Source organism: Oncorhynchus keta, chromosome 10 (genome assembly GCF_023373465.1).
Source record: "Oncorhynchus keta strain PuntledgeMale-10-30-2019 chromosome 10, Oket_V2, whole genome shotgun sequence".
Lineage (NCBI taxonomy): Eukaryota > Metazoa > Chordata > Actinopteri > Salmoniformes > Salmonidae > Oncorhynchus > Oncorhynchus keta.
Window position 1 is genome coordinate 62,409,111 of NC_068430.1, and position 19,258 is coordinate 62,428,368.

The window sequence follows — 19,258 nt, forward strand, 5'->3', positions numbered from 1 at the left end:
AAAGAAATCAGCCAAGACCTCAGAAACAAAATTGTGGACCTTCACAAGCCTGGTTCACCCTTGGGAGCAATTTCCAGACGCCTGAAGGTACCACATTCATCTGTACAAACAATAGTACCACATTCATCTGTACGGGAGTTGTCGCGACGAGACAAACTGTGTAGGCAATAGACGGATATGTGATTTCTGGGAGTGAGCACCTCATGGTTTAAAGTTCTAAGAACAAACCAAAACTATTGTATGTTTTATTTATAAACACCTAAATAAGTATAAACACCATGGGACCACGCAGCCATCATGCTGCTCAGGAAGGAGACGCATTCTGTCTCCTAGGGATGAACATACTTTGGTGCGAAAAGTGCAAATCAATCCCAGAACAACAGCAAAGGACCTTGTGAAGATGCTGGAGGAAACAGGTACAAAAGTATCTATATTCACAGTAAAACTAGTCCTATATCGACATAACCTGAAAGGCCACTCAGCAAGGAAGAAACCACTGCTCCAAAACCACCATGAAAAAGCCAGACTACGGTTTGCAACTGAACATGGGGACAAAGATCACACTTTTTGGAGAAATGTCCTCTGGTCTGATGAAACAAAAATAGAACTGTTTGGCCATAATGACCATCATTATGTTTGGAGGGAAAAGGGGGAGGCCTGCAAGCTGAGGAACACCATCCCAAACGTGAAGCACGGGGGTGGCAGCATAATGTGCTTTTCTGCTTTTCTGCAGGAGTGACTGGTGCACTTCACTTCAAATAGATGGCATCATGAGAAGGAAAATTGTGGATATATTGAAGCAACATCTCAAGACATCAGTCAGGAAGTTAAAGCTTGGTTGCAAATAGGTCTTCCAAATGGACAATGACCCCAAGCGTACTTCCAAAGTTGTGGGAAAATGGCTTAAGGACAACAAAGTCAAGGTATTGGAGTGGCCATCACAAAGCCCTGACCTCAATCCAATAGAAGATTTGTGGGCAGAACTGAAAAAGCATGTGTGAGCAAGGAGGCCTACAAAACTAACTCAGTTACACCAGCTCTGTCAGGAGGAATGGGCCAAAATTCATTCAACTTATTGTGGGAAGCTTGTGGAAGGCTACCCAAAACGTTTGACCCAAGTTAAACAATTTCAAGGCAACGCTACCAAATACTAATTGAGTGTATGTAAACTTCTGACCCACTGAAAGCTGAAATAAATCTTCTCTAATATTATTCTGACATTTCACATTCTTAAAATAAAGTGGTGATCCTAACTGACCTAAAACAGGGAATCTTTACTAGGATTAAATGTCAGGAATTGTAAAAAACTGAGTTTAAATTTTACTTGTCTCAGGTGTATGTAAACTTCCGACTTCAACTGTACATGTACATATTACCTCAATTACCTCGACTAACCGGTGACCCTGCAAATCAACGCTGTACCGGAACCCCCTGTATATAGCCTCGCTACTGTCATTTTATTGTTGCTCCTTAATTACTTGTTATATTTCAAATGGTCTTTTTTTTCTTAAAACTGCATTGTTGGTTAAGGGATTGTAAGTAACCATTTCACTGTAAGGTCTACACATGGTGTATTCGGCGCATGTGACATAACATTTGCTTTAATTTGATTCACACAGACTCCCCTGAACAGTTGATGTTGAGATGTGTCTGTTACTTGAACTCTATGAAGCATTTATTTGGGCTGCAATTTCTGAGGCTGGTAACTCCGGGCCTTCCTTTCCTGTGGCGGTCCTCATGAGAGCCAGTTTCATCATAACGCTAGATGGTTTTTGTGACTGCCCTTGAAGAGACTTTCAAAGTTGTTGAAATTTTCCTGATTGACTGACCTTCATGTCTTAAAGTAATGATGGACTCTCTTTGCTTATTTGAGCTGTTCTTGCCATAATATGGACTTGGTCTTTTACCAAATAGGGCTGTCTTCTCAATACCACCCATACCTTGTAACAACACAACTGATTGGCACAAATGCATTAAGGAAAGAAATTCCACAAATTAACTTTTAACAAGGCACACCTGTTATTAATTGAAATGCATTCCAGGTGACTACCTCATGAAGCTGGTTGAGAGAATGCCAAGAGTGTGCAACGCTGTCATCAAGGCAAAGGGTGGCAACTTTGAAGAATCTCAAATATAAAATATATTTAGATTTTATTAACACTTTTTTTGGTTACTACATGATTCCATGTGTTATTTCATCGTTTTCATGTCTTCACTATTATTCTACAATGTAGAAAATAGTAAAAATAAATTAAAACCCTTGAATGAGAAGGTGTGTCCATACTTTTGACTGGTACTGTAAGTATTCAGACCATTTACTCAGTACATTGTTGAAGCAGCGATTACAGCCGCTACATGCTTGGTACACCTGTGTTTGGTGGAGTTTCTCCCAGTCTTCTCTGCAGACCCTCTCAAGCTCTGTCAGGTTGGATAGGGAGCATCGCTGCACAGGTATTTTCAGGTCTCTCCAGAGATGTTCGATCGGGTTCAAATCCGGGCTCTTGCTGGGCCACTCAAGGAAATTCATAGACTTGTCCCGAAGTCACTCCTGCGTTGTCCTGGCTGTGTGCTCAGGGTTGTTGTCCTGTTGGAAGGTGAACCCTCGCCCCAGTTTGAGGTCCTAAGCTGCTCTCTCGCAGGTTTTTTTATCAAGGATCTTTCTGTACTCTTTGTTCTGTTCATCTTTTTCTCGATCCTGACTAGTCTCCAGTCCCTGCTGCTGAAAAACATCCCCACAGCACGATGCTGCCACAACCATGCTTCACCGTAGGGAAGCAAACTGCAAGCGGGCTGTCATGTGCTTTTTACTGAGGAGTGGCTTCCGTCTGGCCACTACCATAAAGACCTGATTGGTGGATTGCTGCTGAGATGGTTGTCCTTCTGGAAGGTTCTCCCATCTCCACAGAGGAACTCTGGGGCTCTGTCAGAGTGACCATCGGGTTCTTGGACACCTCCCTGACCAAGACCCTTCTCCCTCCGATTGCTCAGGTTGGCCAGGCGGCCAGCTCCAGGGAGAGTCTTGGGGGTTCCAAACTTCTTCCATTTAAGGTCACTGTGTTCTTAGAGACCTTCAATGCTGCTGAATTTATTTGGTACCCTTACCCAGATCTGTGTCTCAACACAATCCTGTTTTGGAGCTTTTACGGACAATTCTTTCAACCTCAAGGCATGGTTTTTGCTCAGTTGACAGTGCATATCAGAGCAAAAACCTTGCCTTGAGGTTGAAGGAATTGTATAGACATGTATGACCTTATATAGACAGGTATGTCCAATCAATTGAATTTACCACAGGTGGACTCCAATCAAGTTGTAGAAACATCTCAAGGATGATCAATTGAAACAGGATGCACCTGAGCTCAATTTCAAGTAATACCAAAGGATCTGAATACTTATGTAAATAATGTATTTCTGTTTTTTATTTTGAATAAATTTGCCAACATTTCTAAAAACCTTTTTTCACTTTGTCGTTATGGGTTAATGTGTGTAGATTGATGAGGACATTTTTTGATTTAATCAAATTTAGAACAAGGCTGTAACATAAGGACAGTTTAAAAAAAAACAATAATCTGACAAGCAACCAGTTAGATGTGGTAATTTTCACATTGTCATACATTCTTAGAATATTTGGGAATTACATATATTAAGGCATATGTGAAAATTATATAGCAATATAGAGTGGGACAGCAGCCGTACATTTGGACAATTAATAGACCATGGCAGTAAATAAAACCGGGGGAAAAAACATATATCTTGTCCAGGACTGGAATCTACACAGACGGTGCACTATAGCCAATCAGATCTACAGTAGACCTTTATACAAACAAGCCATTTGTAGCAGAGCTTGTTGGGCTGTTTTCATGTCATCTACAGTAGAGCGTTTTTTTTGCCTATGTTTACTGACACGGTCATATTCAGCAGGTGTTGCGCGTTTGTAAATTCATCAGTTGTTCAGTGCTATGTCGGAGTATATAGTCAGTGTGAATTTACGAATGCAAGAAATATGATAATTGTATCACAGTATAATAGTTCTTGCTAGCTAACCAAATAACACCTGCATCTCTCGCTGTGTATAGCCACCGAAATATGATATGAGGGGAAAAAGTCACACTCACCCACTCCTCCAATGGCATGAGAGGACATCCTCCTAGCAGCTAGCTAGCTAGCTAGCAATTCTAGCTAACATTAGGCTCTGTGTTTTTAGCTTGCTACATAAATAGATACTCTAACCTATTAGCCACATTGACTGACTTGTGATCATTGCCCTTGCTAGTTTGATTGTATTGACCTTTCCAGCCTCAGTTACATTAATTTGTTTTTGTCCAGAATATTGAGTCATTGAAACCGAAACAGTACATCCCAAATGGAGGCAGCAAACAATGTACCAGGCCAGCTGTGATTTACAACCTGTTAATAATATTTTTTGAACTACCAAGAAATGTATTGGTGAATTATATTAATCATGCATTGAACGGCATCCATCTATTCAGCCAACAATGCCTTAGTCTAAGTCATGGAACGTTGAGTCAAATAGAACCTATTTGTAAAACCTCTTATAAAGTTGGTTTTGTAGCTTAATAAACTGGGAATTGTAGATTTTTGACTGATCATATGATTGTCTGTTTGTTTCTGCAAAGTATGTTCCACTTTAAACTTTAGGTCCGGTTACTGTGTGCTAAATGTGAAATGTTTTTTTTGCAATGGGAAGTAATAGTTGTACATTTTGATTGTGAAATGCTTAATGGCTGTGTTTTTGTAAATTTATGATTGGAACCTACTGGCTTATTATATCCGAGTTTATGGACTGCTTATCCTTTAACATCATGCTGTGTGTGACTGCTGTCTTTCCATGGCCCTATGCAGTGGTGTGGTGGTGCCTAGAGAAGTGGGTATACTCAAATGTTGCCAAAACGTTCCCAAACGGCCCGCCCAGCTAAGAAAAAGCACCATGTGTGAAAAATACTGTTTTCCTGTTGGTTTTTTTGTTTTCCAAAATATTTTTAAGATATTCACTCTCAAAATCACACATTATTTTTATAGAACGTGATGGTCTAAATCTACAACAATGCTTAAACCACATCAATGTAATTTGATGGGCCTGTCAGAGCCTGGCTTCCCAGTGATTGAGCATCTGTCCACAAAGGCCTATCAATGTCTACGCCCCTGATGCAAACAGTGGATGATGACAATTGCGCATCACAAATAGCCGACTAACCAACACTGACCAACACTTCGGACTAAACTTCTTCAATACCTTGTTTGCATACCCATTGTTCCTTAGTTAGCATTTACTGGTAGAGATCATAAATTGAAACGTCTTTCTTACCCTACCGATGTTAAAACCAGTTGAGAGCTGCACACTTGCTGCCTGCAGATTATATCCCGTTGAAACTAGGCTGTGTGCGTCGAGTTTATTTTTATTGGGACAGTGCACATTAATCAAGGTTTCAGTAAAAGTGCCGGTTTTAGCCAGCCGGCTAATTTTTAACCGCAGTCCCTGGTCAGGTTATTAAAAACAATTACAATAACAATACAGACAATCAATCAGCAGTGAACACACGCAGAGCAACACAGGACAAGCAAGACGTAGTATGCAGACAAAGCAACAGCACATAAAAGCTACACGACAAAATCCATAAAAGCAACACACCTCACAAACCCACACCTCACAAACTACAGACAACATTGAAATCTGCAATACACAACTATGGATTATATTCACAAATCTGATTGGCCTTTGGCGATGTATTCATGTTTTTTGTGAAAGTGTGATAGGTAGTGCAGTTGTGCGTGTCTGATGGCAATGACTTCCAAACATGGGCAGCTCTCACAGAGAAAGCAGTTTGACTAAAGGTGCTTTTCCTTAAGGGAACTAACTATACAGTCACCTCTCATGGCAGACCTTGTGGATCAGCTGCCACGTGTTTGGGTTTTCTGTGTAGCGGGGGAGCCAGGCCATTTAGGATCTTGAATACAAGACATGGGTCGGTGTATTGCACAAGATTTTCCAACTCAGGAGCTCAGGAGGTGCGGCGCGAATGTGAATATATTTCACGTACTTTGCGATTGTGTAGCCTGTTTTGTGCATAATTTCTCTATTGTACTACATAATTGATAAATTGTACACCTCCACTACATTCCTTTGATACGCATCAATAGGGACTAAGAAATTAATATGAGCTCTGACAAAAAATTATTATACATACGTTGCGTATACCCTGCGTATACCCTCCACTACAACACTGGCCCTGTGTTTTACAAAAAGTGCACTTTCCTACATGATTGCGCTGGTATTACGGTTGCTGTCCTTCCAGAATCTCGAACCTGGCACACAATGAAGGCCTATAGGTTCGTCTCTGCTCAATCATGCCTATAATATATATACAGGCTCTTAATAACATAATCATGTTTCAAGAAAGGAGTGTATCGATTATGACTGGCGAAGGGATTTTATGCGCTGACTGAATGGAAACCGGTAATTATTCGTTGTTTTACTCCGCTTGTCTCGGGAAGAAATTATGAGTTCTCATTGTCGGAGACCGAGTCAAGACCAAGTACAAATGTCAATGACACGGAGACGGTCAATACGTGGTCTCGAGACAGAGTACTAACGTGACAACACTGGGCAGAGGCAGCAGAAACACTCACACATACTGTGTTACATTTATTTTGAAATAACTTCAATACCTACAAAAATATATCTCAGTGACAATCTGCTTTAATATTTTTCTTCTTTATCAATGTCACAAAAATGAACAAACGCGTTTTGAAAGGATTCCTGTTCAGCATTCTACAAAAAAAAACAGGAGTACAGCCCTCCTTAACTCGTAGTGGTATGAACTTGTATGACACCTAAACAATAGTGCCTGGCAGATGTGTATTGTGTACGCTTGAGTTGTGTAGCAAGCTATTTGGATGTGGAAACGTTTCATACAATCGTCGGGCGCCCACTTTACGATTGGTGATAGCTACTAGACGTCAAATGCGGCAGGTAAGAGGATAGCTACATTTCTTAGTTTTGCCAAATAAAAAAAACCAAGCGTTCATTATTAGCCACTTCCTGTATCACATCTGGCCAGTCTTGGCCGCAGTCTAGCAGTTAGCAAACTGGCTAAAGGTAGATTTCTAAGGTTAGCTAATACGTCTCAAATTAAGCGAGGATTTAAACAACGCTCTAGAATCTGGCTAGCTAACGTTAGATGTTTATCGTGTGTATTTTTGCATGTATTGTTTGACTACATTGCGAAATATTTTACACTAGCTAACATTAGCCAGCTACAGTAGTTAGCTAACGTTAGAACTTTGTTTTTGTTGCTAACATTTCCTTTGTCCTTTCCAGTGTCAGCCACGATCGTCAAATAAAGGCAATTTAAAATATTGCCCCAACAATCGCAGCCTCGCATCTGCTATGAGATCACCCTAACAAAAAATAGTGGGGTAAAGATGGCTGCAGAGCTCTTTCCCACCAAGAAGCTGGCCCCAGTATCCTCAACCAAAACAGCTGTGCAGCAATACCAGCAGCAGAACCTGAATAACAACACCATTCACAGCTGCAACTGGCAAGGGCTCTATCCTACCATCCGAGAGAGGTAGGTGACCCCAGTAAGCAGTCGTTAAACTGGGATTCTACTGCATTTTGAGGGGGGCGATGTGTACATTTTAATAGATTTAAAATTAACAAAGAAAACACATTTCTTGGGTCTACCAGCTCTTACATGCAGATACTGAAGTCAGAATGTGATGCCATTAATTATATGACTCGTGCTTTCACAGGAATTCAGTCATGTTCAACAATGAGTTGATGGCAGATGTTCACTTTGTTGTTGGCCCCCCAGGAGGGACTCAGCGAGTACCTGGGCACAAGGTAATCAATTCCCTTTAAACCTGTCCAACATATGTGAGTACTTCACTGCGCAAATCAAATCAAATCAAATTTATTTATATAGCCCTTCGTACATCAGCTGATATCTCAAAGTGCTGTACAGAAACCCAGCCTAAAACCCCAAACAGCAAACAATGCAGGTGTAAAAGCACGGTGGCTAGGAAAAACTCCCTAGAAAGGCCAAAACCTAGGAAGAAACCTAGAGAGGAACCGGGCTATGTGGGGTGGCCAGTCCTCTTCTGGCTGTGCCGGGTAGAGATTATAACAGAACATGACCAAGATGTTCAAATGTTCATAAATGACCAGCATGGTCGAATAATAATAAGGCAGAACAGTTGAAACTGGAGCAGCAGCACAGTCAGGTGGACTGGGGACAGCAAGGAGCCATCATGTCAGGTAGTCCTGGGGCACGGTCCTAGGGCTCAGGTCCTCCGAGAGAGAGAAAGAAAGAGAGAATTAGAGAGAGCATATGTGGGGTGGCCAGTCCTCTTCTGGCTGTGCCGGGTGGAGATTATAACAGAACGTGGCCAAGATGTTCAAATGTTCATAAATGACCAGCATGGTTGAATAATAGTAAGGCAGAACAGTTGAAACTGGAGCAGGAGCAAGACAAAACACAACATGTACAGACAGATGAGTCTACTAAATTACCAAAATGTTCAATAAAATGCAATTAGATGTCTCCACACCAGTCTCTTTATGCCAAATCCTTTTGCAAATATCTACATTTATATATGTGTAAATGTATATTCTCTCCACCTTCTATCCCTCATACATCCACCCACCATAACTTGCTCCCTCTTTGCTTCTCTTCATTTTATCATGTGACTCCCTATCTTCCATGTTGCCCCTCAGTATGTGCTGGCTGTGGGGAGTAATGTGTTCCACGCCATGTTTTACGGTGAATTGGCAGAGGACAAGGAAGAGATCCGTATCCCTGATGTGGAGCCTCCCTCCTTCCTAGCCATGCTGAAGTACGTGGCCGGTTCCTCCTGACATCTCATTAGATGCAGTCCCAGTGTTCATTGTACATTTCAGACCTTAGTTCATTTGAAATGTAGGCTGATTCGTGGTATTTGCAAGTAAGCTATAAAGGAAAAATGCCTCTGACTGAATGATGGGACCAAGTTTTTTTCCAGATGAAAAGTTTTACTTGTCTATATTCAGGTTAGAATGTGTTCCTTTGAATATTCAGCTGACAATGCAATGGCATGTGAAATTATAAAGTTAGCCTTCCCATGAATGAGAAGTTGAAGTGAACTTGTCAAGCTCTAATCTGACTCTCCCCACTCTGGTCTGGCAGGTACATCTACTGTGACGAGATCGACCTGTGTGCTGACACTGTCCTGGCTACGCTCTATGCCGCCAAGAAGTACATCGTGCCCCACCTGGCTCGGGCCTGCGTCAACTTCCTGGAGACGAGCCTGAGTGCCAAGAATGCTTGCGTTCTGCTCTCCCAGAGCTGCCTGTTTGAGGAGCCCGACCTGACGCTGCGCTGCTGGGAGGTGATCGACGCCCAAGCCGAGCTGGCGCTGCGCTCCGAGGGCTTCACAGACATCGACTCGGTGACCCTGGAGAGTATCCTGCGCCGCGAGACGCTCAATGCCAAGGAGATGGTGGTGTTCGAGGCGGCATTGAGCTGGGCTGAGGCCGAATGCCAGCGCCAGGACCTGACGCCCACCATTGAGAACAAACGGCTGGCGCTGGGCAAGGCCATCTACCTGATCCGCATTCCCACCATGACGCTGGATGACTTCGCCAACAGTGCGGCACAGTCGGGCGTGCTGACGCTCAACGAGACCAACGACATCTTCCTGTGGTACACGGCTGCCAAGAAGCCTGAGCTGCTGTTTGCCAGCAAGCTGCGCAAGGGCCTGGCGCCGCAGCGCTGCCACCGTTTCCAGTCGTGTGCCTACCGGAGTAACCAGTGGCGCTACCGGGGCCGCTGCGACAGCATCCAGTTCGCCGTGGACAAGCGAGTGTTCATTGCCGGCTTTGGCCTGTATGGCTCCAGCTGTGGCTCAGCAGAGTACAACGCCAAGATTGAACTCAAGAGGCAGGGCGTGCCGCTGGGCCAGAGCCTCATCAAGTACTTTTCAGATGGCTCCAGCAGCACATTACCAGTGTGGTTTGAATACCCTGTGCAGATCGAGCCCGACACATTCTACACGGCCAGCGTTGTGCTGGACGGCAACGAGCTCAGCTACTTTGGCCAGGAGGGGATGACTGAGGTGCAGTGTGGCAAGGTCACCTTCCAGTTCCAGTGCTCCTCGGACAGCACCAATGGGACAGGTGTGCAGGGGGGGCAAATACCTGAGCTCATCTTTTACGCTTGAGGTATCGAATGTGAGGGAAACGTAACCCTCCATCTTTACTGCCACAGTAAATGCACCCCTCCGGCTGTTCAGAAAGCATCAGCTCTTAACTATGGCTTTAAAAGTATACCTGGTTAGGAAAAAACAAACATATCCAATTTTTTGTGGTGGTTATTTAGTTCACTATACAATTGCCTTATGAGTATGTCGAACCTAGTGTGACTGGGTCGCAGTTACCAAATATTTTCTTATAAAGGATAGGTCATAACACATTTAACACCTCACACATTGTTGTTCTACTGTTTATGAAGCACAGTTCTCATTTAACAAGATTATTAGTGTGTTGCAGGTATCTTTTTAAAACTTCAAACATTCCTATTTTCTTTTAAAGAAAACACTACAACTTGAAAACAAAATATTTCCACCTGTTCAAGAAACTCTACATTGATACTTAATGTATATAAAATATTTTTGTACTTTGTAACTTGATAAATAGTTAAAAAATTTGATGGTGCAATTTCTAAGATTTTGTATTGTTAATATTGTTACCTCAATCCAAGTATCCCCTTGGGTTTTCTGTGAGATTAATAAAACTGAGAACAGACAAAAACGCAAAAACGCAAACCTGTGCTGAGGTTTAAGATACATGAGTATGTTGCCATCTCAGTATATAGCTAACTTTTTGTTGCACTACTATTGGTCCTCTTTTCAAACGGGACAGCCTTTTTGTATCTCGCTTACATTAATTTAGGGCTTTTTTTTTTTTTAAATGAATGAATCAGTATGAATTGTTGAAGAATGAGATTCCAATGAGAATGTTGCCATGCTGTGAGGTTGACAGTATCAATGGACCAATGAATGTGTACTGTTGTTGCATATAGAAAATACAATTAACCAGTTCTCTAAAATTGTGTGAAGTGTCTTTTTATATAAAATAAGTATTTTAAAGGGCTCAGACTGGGGCTATAGAGCAGGTTTGTATAATGTAAATCAAGAGTAAAAAAAATACTATTCAGAGATTTATCAAACCACCATTTACTGTTGGCAGTCCCTCAGAACATGGTTTATACAAGTGTCTCAATGTTAATTACGGTAGCATATTTTCACATTCAAATACACAAACTATTCTATCTTCAACTTCGTGTTCCTGATTAGGCCTCTTTTGTATAGTGATAGTTCACAATAAAAGTGGGCAAGGCTTTTGTCTCAGGCCTCACACACACCAACAGTATCTTCATCACAAAGAGATAGTGTAGCGTAAGGCCGCTGCACATAGCTGCTGGTTAAGAGCAGTCCATAGCTTTTCACCCAGAAACATAGTCCTCAATAGTCCAGTTAAAAAGACCTACATGGTCTTCTGTTTCTTTCGTGCTTGAAACTGCTCCGTTTTGTTCTTAATAGACTTGATGAGCATGGACAGTCCGGGGTCCATTTTCTTAGTGGGTTCAGCCACCGCCTGGCCACTGGCATCTGTTTCCTGTTTCTTTGCTCCCACTTCCTGTGCGGGCGGGGCCTGTGAGCTCTTGAGTGCCTCGTCCTGGTCGCGCTGGCGCTCCTCCCTGCGGCGCTGCTTCTCGACCTGGATGCTCTGGGTGGCCTTGGTCTTCTTGTAGCCCGGGTCGGACGGGTCCAGGTTGTAGAGGTGGGAGGTGAACATGGCCTGGAAACGAGGGTCCTTTACATCCACCTGTCAGAGAGGAGATTGGGGGGTGGGGGGGTGAGATTTCATTGAAGTCTATAAAAAATCCTCGACAGTAAAACAAATTGTGCATCTTAAGGCAACAGAAAAATGGTCCTTAATTAATGTTAATGAACTTCGGCAAAGTTGTATGTGTAACCAAATCCACCTTATTCCAGGAAATGTAACCTACACTCCCCTATCAATAAGTGTATTCATGAAGCCTCTGATTTGAGACTTTACAAAATCATTAATTGATGTCAATGGGAAACGATGGTAAAAACAAACAACACTTCAAAATACTGCCTGTTGAGTACAAGCTATTTCTTTGCCATGAAAAGAAACCAAAAGGCTGCTCCGACCTGGAAGTCGTCCTCCTCCAGGCTGGTGTTGTCCTTCTTCAGAAGCTTCTTCCTCTTCTTTTTGCTCAGGTTCTGCTCCTCTACGATCTTGTCGTAGTTGAAGTGTTTGTGCTTGTCGTCGTCGTCATCCATGAGCAGGGCCATCTCAGCCTGTGGGTTTATGGAGAAATAAAATAGGTTACTTTTGTTTAGCTTACTCACGAACCGTGTCAAGGCATCAGCTCACAAAACGTAATGTGCAACGTCCTGAATACCAGTAACAGTATTAAGTCCATTGCATTAGTGTATACGAGTGCTTTCAACTCCACGTCACTGACACCTACCTTTTGTTTCTCCAACTCCTCCTCCTCTTCAGATGTCCTCTCCTCCACCTTTTTGTTTTTCTTGCTCTTTGCTTTCTTTTTCAGATCTGGGAGATTAGGAAGAAAAAAGTCATGGCCAAATCATGCATAAAAGCATATTGTGATTAGTTTTACCAGTGCACTCGAGTAAATGTGGCAACTGATTGAGTATGATTCACGACGCGACTCACCCATAGAACCAAGCTCTTCAGCAAAGAACGGGTCATCAAAGTCGACGTCTGCAGGAAGCTCATCGCCACTGAGGTCCGAATCATCAGATTCCTGAAGGAAAGGAAAAAAAAGTCTGTCACCCTCCAATACAATGTGTGTGAGACATTTAACAACCTTCTTTAATCTGGTGATCTCACCTGCTTTCCTTTGGTCATTTTCTGCTTTTTCTTGTCCTTCTTCTTCTCAATGAACTCTTCCCAGGGTGTCAGCTTGTCCTTTCCTTCTAGCTTCTCCTTCACCAACTGTTCAGTTGTCTCCTTCAGTCCTGAGGTGAGGAAGATGGGAGTGTAATTGAGGCTGCTTAGTGGTTGGTTGTGCCAACTAAATGCAATTTGTATTGACGAGTCAAATTCACAGTCTGACAACAAAAAGTTGCACTGTCTGACATATGGGGAAAGGTCGCACTGACATAATGAAAAGTTGCACTGCTGACAATGAAAATGTCTGTCTGACACAGGGGAATTTTTAGTTGTCCCTACCTGGCACCCATGTGATCTCCATCTCCATGCCCTTGTCCTCCTTCTTCTGGTCTTTCTCCTGGATGCTCTTCAGCATCTCTCTGTATTTCTCTATCTGCTTAACGCTGCTCTGCTTCCCTTTCCTGACCTTCTCCACCTCCTTGCTGGCCTCTTCTGGCTGTTTAACTAGGTGACCAAAAGGGGAAATAAAAGTCAACGCAACAAACATAAGCAATATACATAAAATAACATCTCTCCTTTAAATTACAGTAATAGTGATTTGTCCCCGTTGGCAATAATCTACCAGCACAACGAATAATACCCTTAAAGTGAGGTTGTTCTTCGAGTATACAGGTTTGAAAGGTATTTTATAAAAGCTAATCAAAATCACATCAAGTGTTGTTTTCTTCTTACCCTCTGGAAGCTCCTCTTCCTTCTCCATGTCCACTCCATCCTCATCATCATCATCGCTGGAGGAGGCCAGGTAGGCGTTGAAATCCATCTGTAGCAGCTCGTCCTTGTTGAACTTCCTGTTCATGGCAGTGACACGCTCATGGTCTGTTTCGTCCCAGGTCAACTCCACCTGGGGTGGAAAACACACAATAGGTCATAAATGTAAACAACCTGAAATATAACTACAGAGTCCTTTCTCAACTAAAGAAGATGATAGCACTAGAGGGAAATGTACGAGATGCAAATATTCAGCAAAAACTTTCACCCTGAACAATTCATATTTATTCTGAATAAAAACATTTAAAAAAAATGCAACATGTAAAGTGTCCCATGTTTCATGAGTTAAAATGAAAGATTTCCCCAAAACTCAATTCACAAAAATTTTAGGCACAAATTTGTTTATATCCTTGTTAGTGAGCATTTCTACTTTGCCAAGATAATCCATCCACCTAACAGTTGTGGCATATCAAGAAGCTGAATAAACAGCATAACCATTACACAGGTACACCCTGTGCTGGGGACAATAAAAGGCCACACAAAAAATTGTCAGACAAGTTTGGTCTCAAGTTTTGAGGGAGCATGCAATTGGGTGGCCTTGGTCTTCTTGTAGAGCTGTTGCCAGATAACTGACATCCGGCTTCTTCACCTGCAGGACTGTCTAAGACCAGCAACTCGGACAGCTGATGAGACTATGGGTGTGTTCACGGATTAATCCCGGTTTCAACTGTACCAGGCTGATGACCGACAGCGTATATGGCGTCGTGTGGGCGAACAGTTTACGGATGTCAACGTTGTGAACAGAGTGTCCCATGGTGGCAGTGGGGCTATGGTATGGGCAGGCATAAGCTACGGACAATGAACACAATTGCATTTTATAGGTCATTTGAATACACAGAGATAACATGATGAGATCCTGATGTTTAGCATGATAATGCACAGCCCCATGTCGCAAGGATCTGTACACAAATCCTGGATGCTGAAAATCTCCCAGTTCTTCCATGGCCTGCATACTCACCAGACATGTCACCTATTGAGCCTGTTTGGGATGCTCTGGATCAATGTGTACGACAGTGTGTTCCAGTTCCCGCCAATATCCAGTAACTTCGCACAGCCATTGAAGAGGAGTGGGACAACATTCCACAGGCCACAATCAACAGCCTGATCAACTCTATGTAAAGTAGATGTGTCACGCTCCATGAGGCAAATGGTGGTCAAACCAGATACTGACTGGTTTTCTGATCCACGCTACTACTTTTATTTTGTAACCAACAGATGCATATCTGTATTCCCAGTCATGTGAAATCCATAGATGAGGGCCTAATTTATTTATTTAAATTGACTGATTTCCTTATATGAAGTGTAACTCCGTAAAATCTTTGAAATTGTTGCATGTTGCGTTTATATTTTTGTTCAGTGTACTGCAGGACCATCGCTCCACAGGTGGTACGCCTGGGACCGACCATGGAGGAAATATTGCTATGACCATAAGAGATTATTAGACAGAGTGTGTCTAACCTTTGATGTGGCTGCTGCTGTGGAGGTGAAGAGCTTGGGGGTGTAGGCAGACAGGTCCACGTCTGTGGCTAAGTCCTTTGGCTCCTCGTCAAACGTCACATCATCAGGGATAAACCTGTTCCCACAGAAAAGAGGGACCACCACAACAGTTAGCATGGGAGTATAGCGACATCCTAATGTTTAGAATGAACCAACAGCACAGATAATGGTATCATGCTAATAAGTAGTTAGCATGTACAAACGCAGTACCTTGATGTACGATGATATACTAGTAATATATTAAGCAAGGATAAGATTCCTCACTATGTGTGTCATTATGTTATTCTATGTATTGATAAGATGTTGTGTACCACCTCTCTTTTGAGGACAGCTTCCTTACCATGCTTTACGTGATCAAGTTATACAGTACATTCTATTACACTTTCATGGAACACATTTTCCTCCAGTGTACACTTCAGTATAAATGAGTGTGTCTATTCCCTCACCGCAGGTCCAGGATGGAGCAGCTGCTCTCGTACTCAAAGCCGTCACACTCCTGGTAGATTTTAGCAGCTGTGTCAAGCGAGTCGCACTCCACCACCGCATAGTAGTACTTTAGCCGCTTGAATTGGTAGTCCCGCATCTTCTCTCTGTAAATCCTGCAATACACAAACACATAAATGAATACCAATTCACTTTTCATAGAAACTATTTCACTGCCTACCTTTGATCTGTTAGGACCACTACATTTTATCTCTGGTTCATTTCTGGTTGAACAATACAGGGAGGATAGGGAAGTGTTAATGGGGTAGCTAGATCATACATCTCCTCCTCTGTGTCTTTGTCCGGATCCTCCGGCAGGGCCATCAGCTCCAGGGGACCCTGGGTCTGTTCCTGCTGAACCCGCTCCTTCCCAAACTCTGAGGGGTAGATCTAAACAAACACACAGTGTTAAACATACACAACATTTGTGACTTGGTCTGATGAAGCAATGTCACTTCCATCATATTTGAGTGACAGCCAGCAGGCAAATTAATGTAGCCTTACCTTCACAGAGAGCACAACCCCTCCTTTAGGCTTGAAGGAGTTAAACAGAGCTAGCAGGTCCTTGGCTTTCATCCGGTCCCAATCCATGTTACACACGGCCAGCCTTTGCGTTACCTGTTGTAGTAAAAAACAACATTGGAACATGCAATTTCTTATGTCATTTTAGATGACGAAAGGAAATGAGAAGAGGAAATCCCTCTGGACAATTGAGACACAGCCTTAGATCTCACCTCCTCACTCCGCGGCGCGTCCTTGCACAGCTCGCCCCAGTCGTGCTGGATCTCCTCCTCCTCATGTTTCAAGATGGCTTCCACGTCATCATCGTCATCTTCGTCCGAGCTGGTCTCTACATTGCCTTTCCCCCTGGCCAGATCAGGCCCGCTGCTGTTACTGTCCTCATCTGACTCTGAACCGGACTCGTCCTCGGAGCCGCTCTCCACATCTGCTTCATCCTCGTCATCGTCTTCCTCATCCTCACTGCCGTCTGAGATGCTGGCCGCCTGGTCCACATCGTCCCCGTCCCCCTCAACGTGAGGCACCTTGTCATCTTCCTCTTCGTCACCTGTAAAAAACAGCATGTATTGATTGCAGCAACAAACTTCAAAACAATGAGCATATATATATACAAATACAATGACTATATAAATAAAAGCGTTTGTTTTTTATATATACACACACAGTTGAAGTCAGAAGTTTACATATACCTTAGCCAAATACATTTAAACTCAGTTTAATCCTAGTAAAAATGTTATCCTAGTAAAAATTCCCTGTTTTAGGCCAGTTAGGATCACCACTTGATTCGTATCGGCGTTGAAAAATCATAAATCGGTCGACCTCTAGTCAGAAGGTCATACAATAAGGTCCCCTCTTCTCCTTACCCTCCTCACACAGTCTGACTCCTCTGATAGGCTGGTCTCCTTTAGGCCCACTCTTTATGGACTGTAAAGCTTTTCCTTTCTTCAGAGGCTTTTTAGGCTCATCCACTACCTTATCCTCTCCCTCCACAGAGCCCAACTTCGCTTGGGTCTTATTTTTCTTCTTCTCCTCCTCCTCCTCTTTATCCTTTCCATCCTCCCTTTCCTCCTCAGAGTCAGAGAGATTGTAGAAACGTTTCAGGTCCTCGGAGGAGGTGTGGTTGATGGGTCGGCCGCGCTTGTCGACCGTGTACTTGAGCTTGAAGCGATCGTCGTGGAACATGGACTGGAAGCGCTTGTCAATCTTGATTTTGTGCTCTTTCTCTGGCATTTCCCAGAAGCGGGGGTCCTTTTTCACTTTTTGGAAGCGGTCGTCGCCGCTTTGGTCCTTTTTGGAAGCCATGATGGCTAAGTCGTCGGAGCAGTATCTATAAAGAGGACAGAGTTTGTCAATGGAAGTTATTACATCAAATTATATATTTGTCACGTGCCGAATACAACAGGTGTAGTAGACCTTACATTTTAAGAAAATACCTAAAAAAAACCCGAATAGATAAGAATAACAAATAATTAAAGAGCAGCAGTAAATAACAATAGGTGGGCTATATACAGGGGGTCCCGGTACAGAGTCAATGTGTGGGGGCACCGGTGTCGAGGTAATTGAGGTAATATGTACATGTAGGTAGTTATTAAAGTGGCTATGCATAGATAATAACTATGGCTTGGGGTAGAAGCTATTTAAGAGCCTCTTGGACCTAGACTTGCTCCGCTACCACTTGCCATGTGGTCGCAGAGAGAACAATCTATGACTCTGGTGACTGGAGTCTGACAATTTTTAGGGCCTTCCTCTGACACTGCCTGGTATAGAGGTCTTGGATGGCAGGAAGCTTGGCCCCGGTGATGTACTGGGCTGTACGCGAGCAGTTGCCATAATGATTCATGCTATTTAATGTATGATTACAAAGGGCAAAGAAAACCACATTTTGACATTAATTTCATAGCACTCTCTTGAATTGCCTCATTTTCTATACATTGTACAGCAGCAAGTGAACACTACATTATAGCATATGTGACAGAGCCAGAGGCCCCCTCAACTTTAAAGTAGTCCATTTTCTTCTTCACGGTTGGCTGATCCCTTCTAATGACCAGGTTGGACATGACTCAAACTGGATCATCAGGAGGGATCAGCCAATGAAGTTGGAAGTCCCATCCAGTTGACTACATTAAAATGGTGGAAGCCTTCAATGGCGCTTCCCATGCTAAAATTACCTTTTGGCTATCATTCTCTATGGGCACCCGAGCTAGGTAGTTAGTTAGCTAGGTAAGCTCAGAATGACATAAGCTAATTCCCACTCTCTATTAGTCCTAATAGGTACACTGCACCACAATGCAATACCCTGGGTGTTTTATTGCATAGCTTACAAGCAAGCTAACACTTTTGATACATAAGTCAGACACACGAGTCAGATATGTAAACAACACTTGATAAGGGCCATTCCAAGACCTGCAGTTAGCATAAGGAACACAATTCAAAGTGTAAACTGAGAAATATTTGGCAGAGATAAAGAGTGCAAAAGTATTTTGGTGAATAGAGACTTACCAAAACAACTTCTCAAGTGAAATCGTACCAATATCCACGTGTTCTCCCAGCATGCACCACTTCCGTGACCTTTTTCTTGTCCCACCCCTTTTTGCAATACGGCAAGCCAGGAAGTACAAAACCACAGTTCAGTCCATATTCAATACATAATGTATTCAAATTCAATACATACATTTAGCAATATAGATGTATCATTCGAGTTTTAAAATGAAATCAGCACCATATGCATTAGCCTTTACAACAAGAAGAGGGGGTAGAACTAGTGACTTAAATCCAGTTCCACATTTTCTATCAAACTAATTAAAAAACAGTTCCATATTTTCTGTTTGTCCACTTTTATTTATTTGATTTATTTCACCTTTATTTAACCAGGTAGGCTAGTTGAGAACAAGTTCTCATTTGCAACTGCGACCTGGCCAAGATAAAGCAAAGCAGTGTGACACAAACAACAACACAGAGTTACACATGGAGTAAACAAACAAGCCA

The 19,258-nt window shown here is 42.8% G+C and overlaps 2 protein-coding genes across 4 annotated transcripts; one reads left to right on the top strand and one right to left on the bottom strand.

Moving 5' to 3' along the window:
- The first annotated feature begins 6,827 nt into the window (after positions 1-6,827).
- Positions 6,828-11,092, top strand: LOC118389150 (BTB/POZ domain-containing protein 3-like). Of its 3 annotated transcripts, none has more exons than XM_035778944.2 (5): positions 6,828-6,988; positions 7,337-7,586; positions 7,771-7,861; positions 8,735-8,853; positions 9,183-11,092. In XM_035778944.2, exons 2-5 carry the CDS (start codon positions 7,441-7,443, stop codon positions 10,213-10,215), a joined length of 1,389 nt encoding a protein of 462 aa, XP_035634837.1. In that variant the 5' UTR covers positions 6,828-6,988; positions 7,337-7,440; the 3' UTR covers positions 10,216-11,092. The 3 variants fall into 3 exon arrangements, with proteins under 3 accessions (XP_035634837.1, XP_035634836.1, XP_035634838.1); XM_035778943.2 differs by having other exon boundaries at positions 6,834-7,127; XM_035778945.2 differs by having other exon boundaries at positions 6,834-7,114.
- A 117-nt stretch (positions 11,093-11,209) lies between these two features.
- esf1 (ESF1, nucleolar pre-rRNA processing protein, homolog (S. cerevisiae)) lies at positions 11,210-18,879 on the bottom strand. The gene is made up of 14 exons (XM_035778942.2): positions 18,773-18,879; positions 17,137-17,600; positions 16,489-16,820; positions 16,259-16,372; positions 16,035-16,144; positions 15,718-15,870; positions 15,233-15,347; positions 13,679-13,847; positions 13,286-13,450; positions 12,944-13,071; positions 12,767-12,857; positions 12,558-12,643; positions 12,235-12,384; positions 11,210-11,881 (listed from the first exon to the last, which is right to left on the bottom strand). Exons 2-14 carry the CDS (start codon positions 17,573-17,575, stop codon positions 11,540-11,542), a joined length of 2,394 nt encoding a protein of 797 aa, XP_035634835.2. The 5' UTR covers positions 17,576-17,600; positions 18,773-18,879; the 3' UTR covers positions 11,210-11,539.
- Between the last annotated feature and the right edge of the window lie 379 nt (positions 18,880-19,258).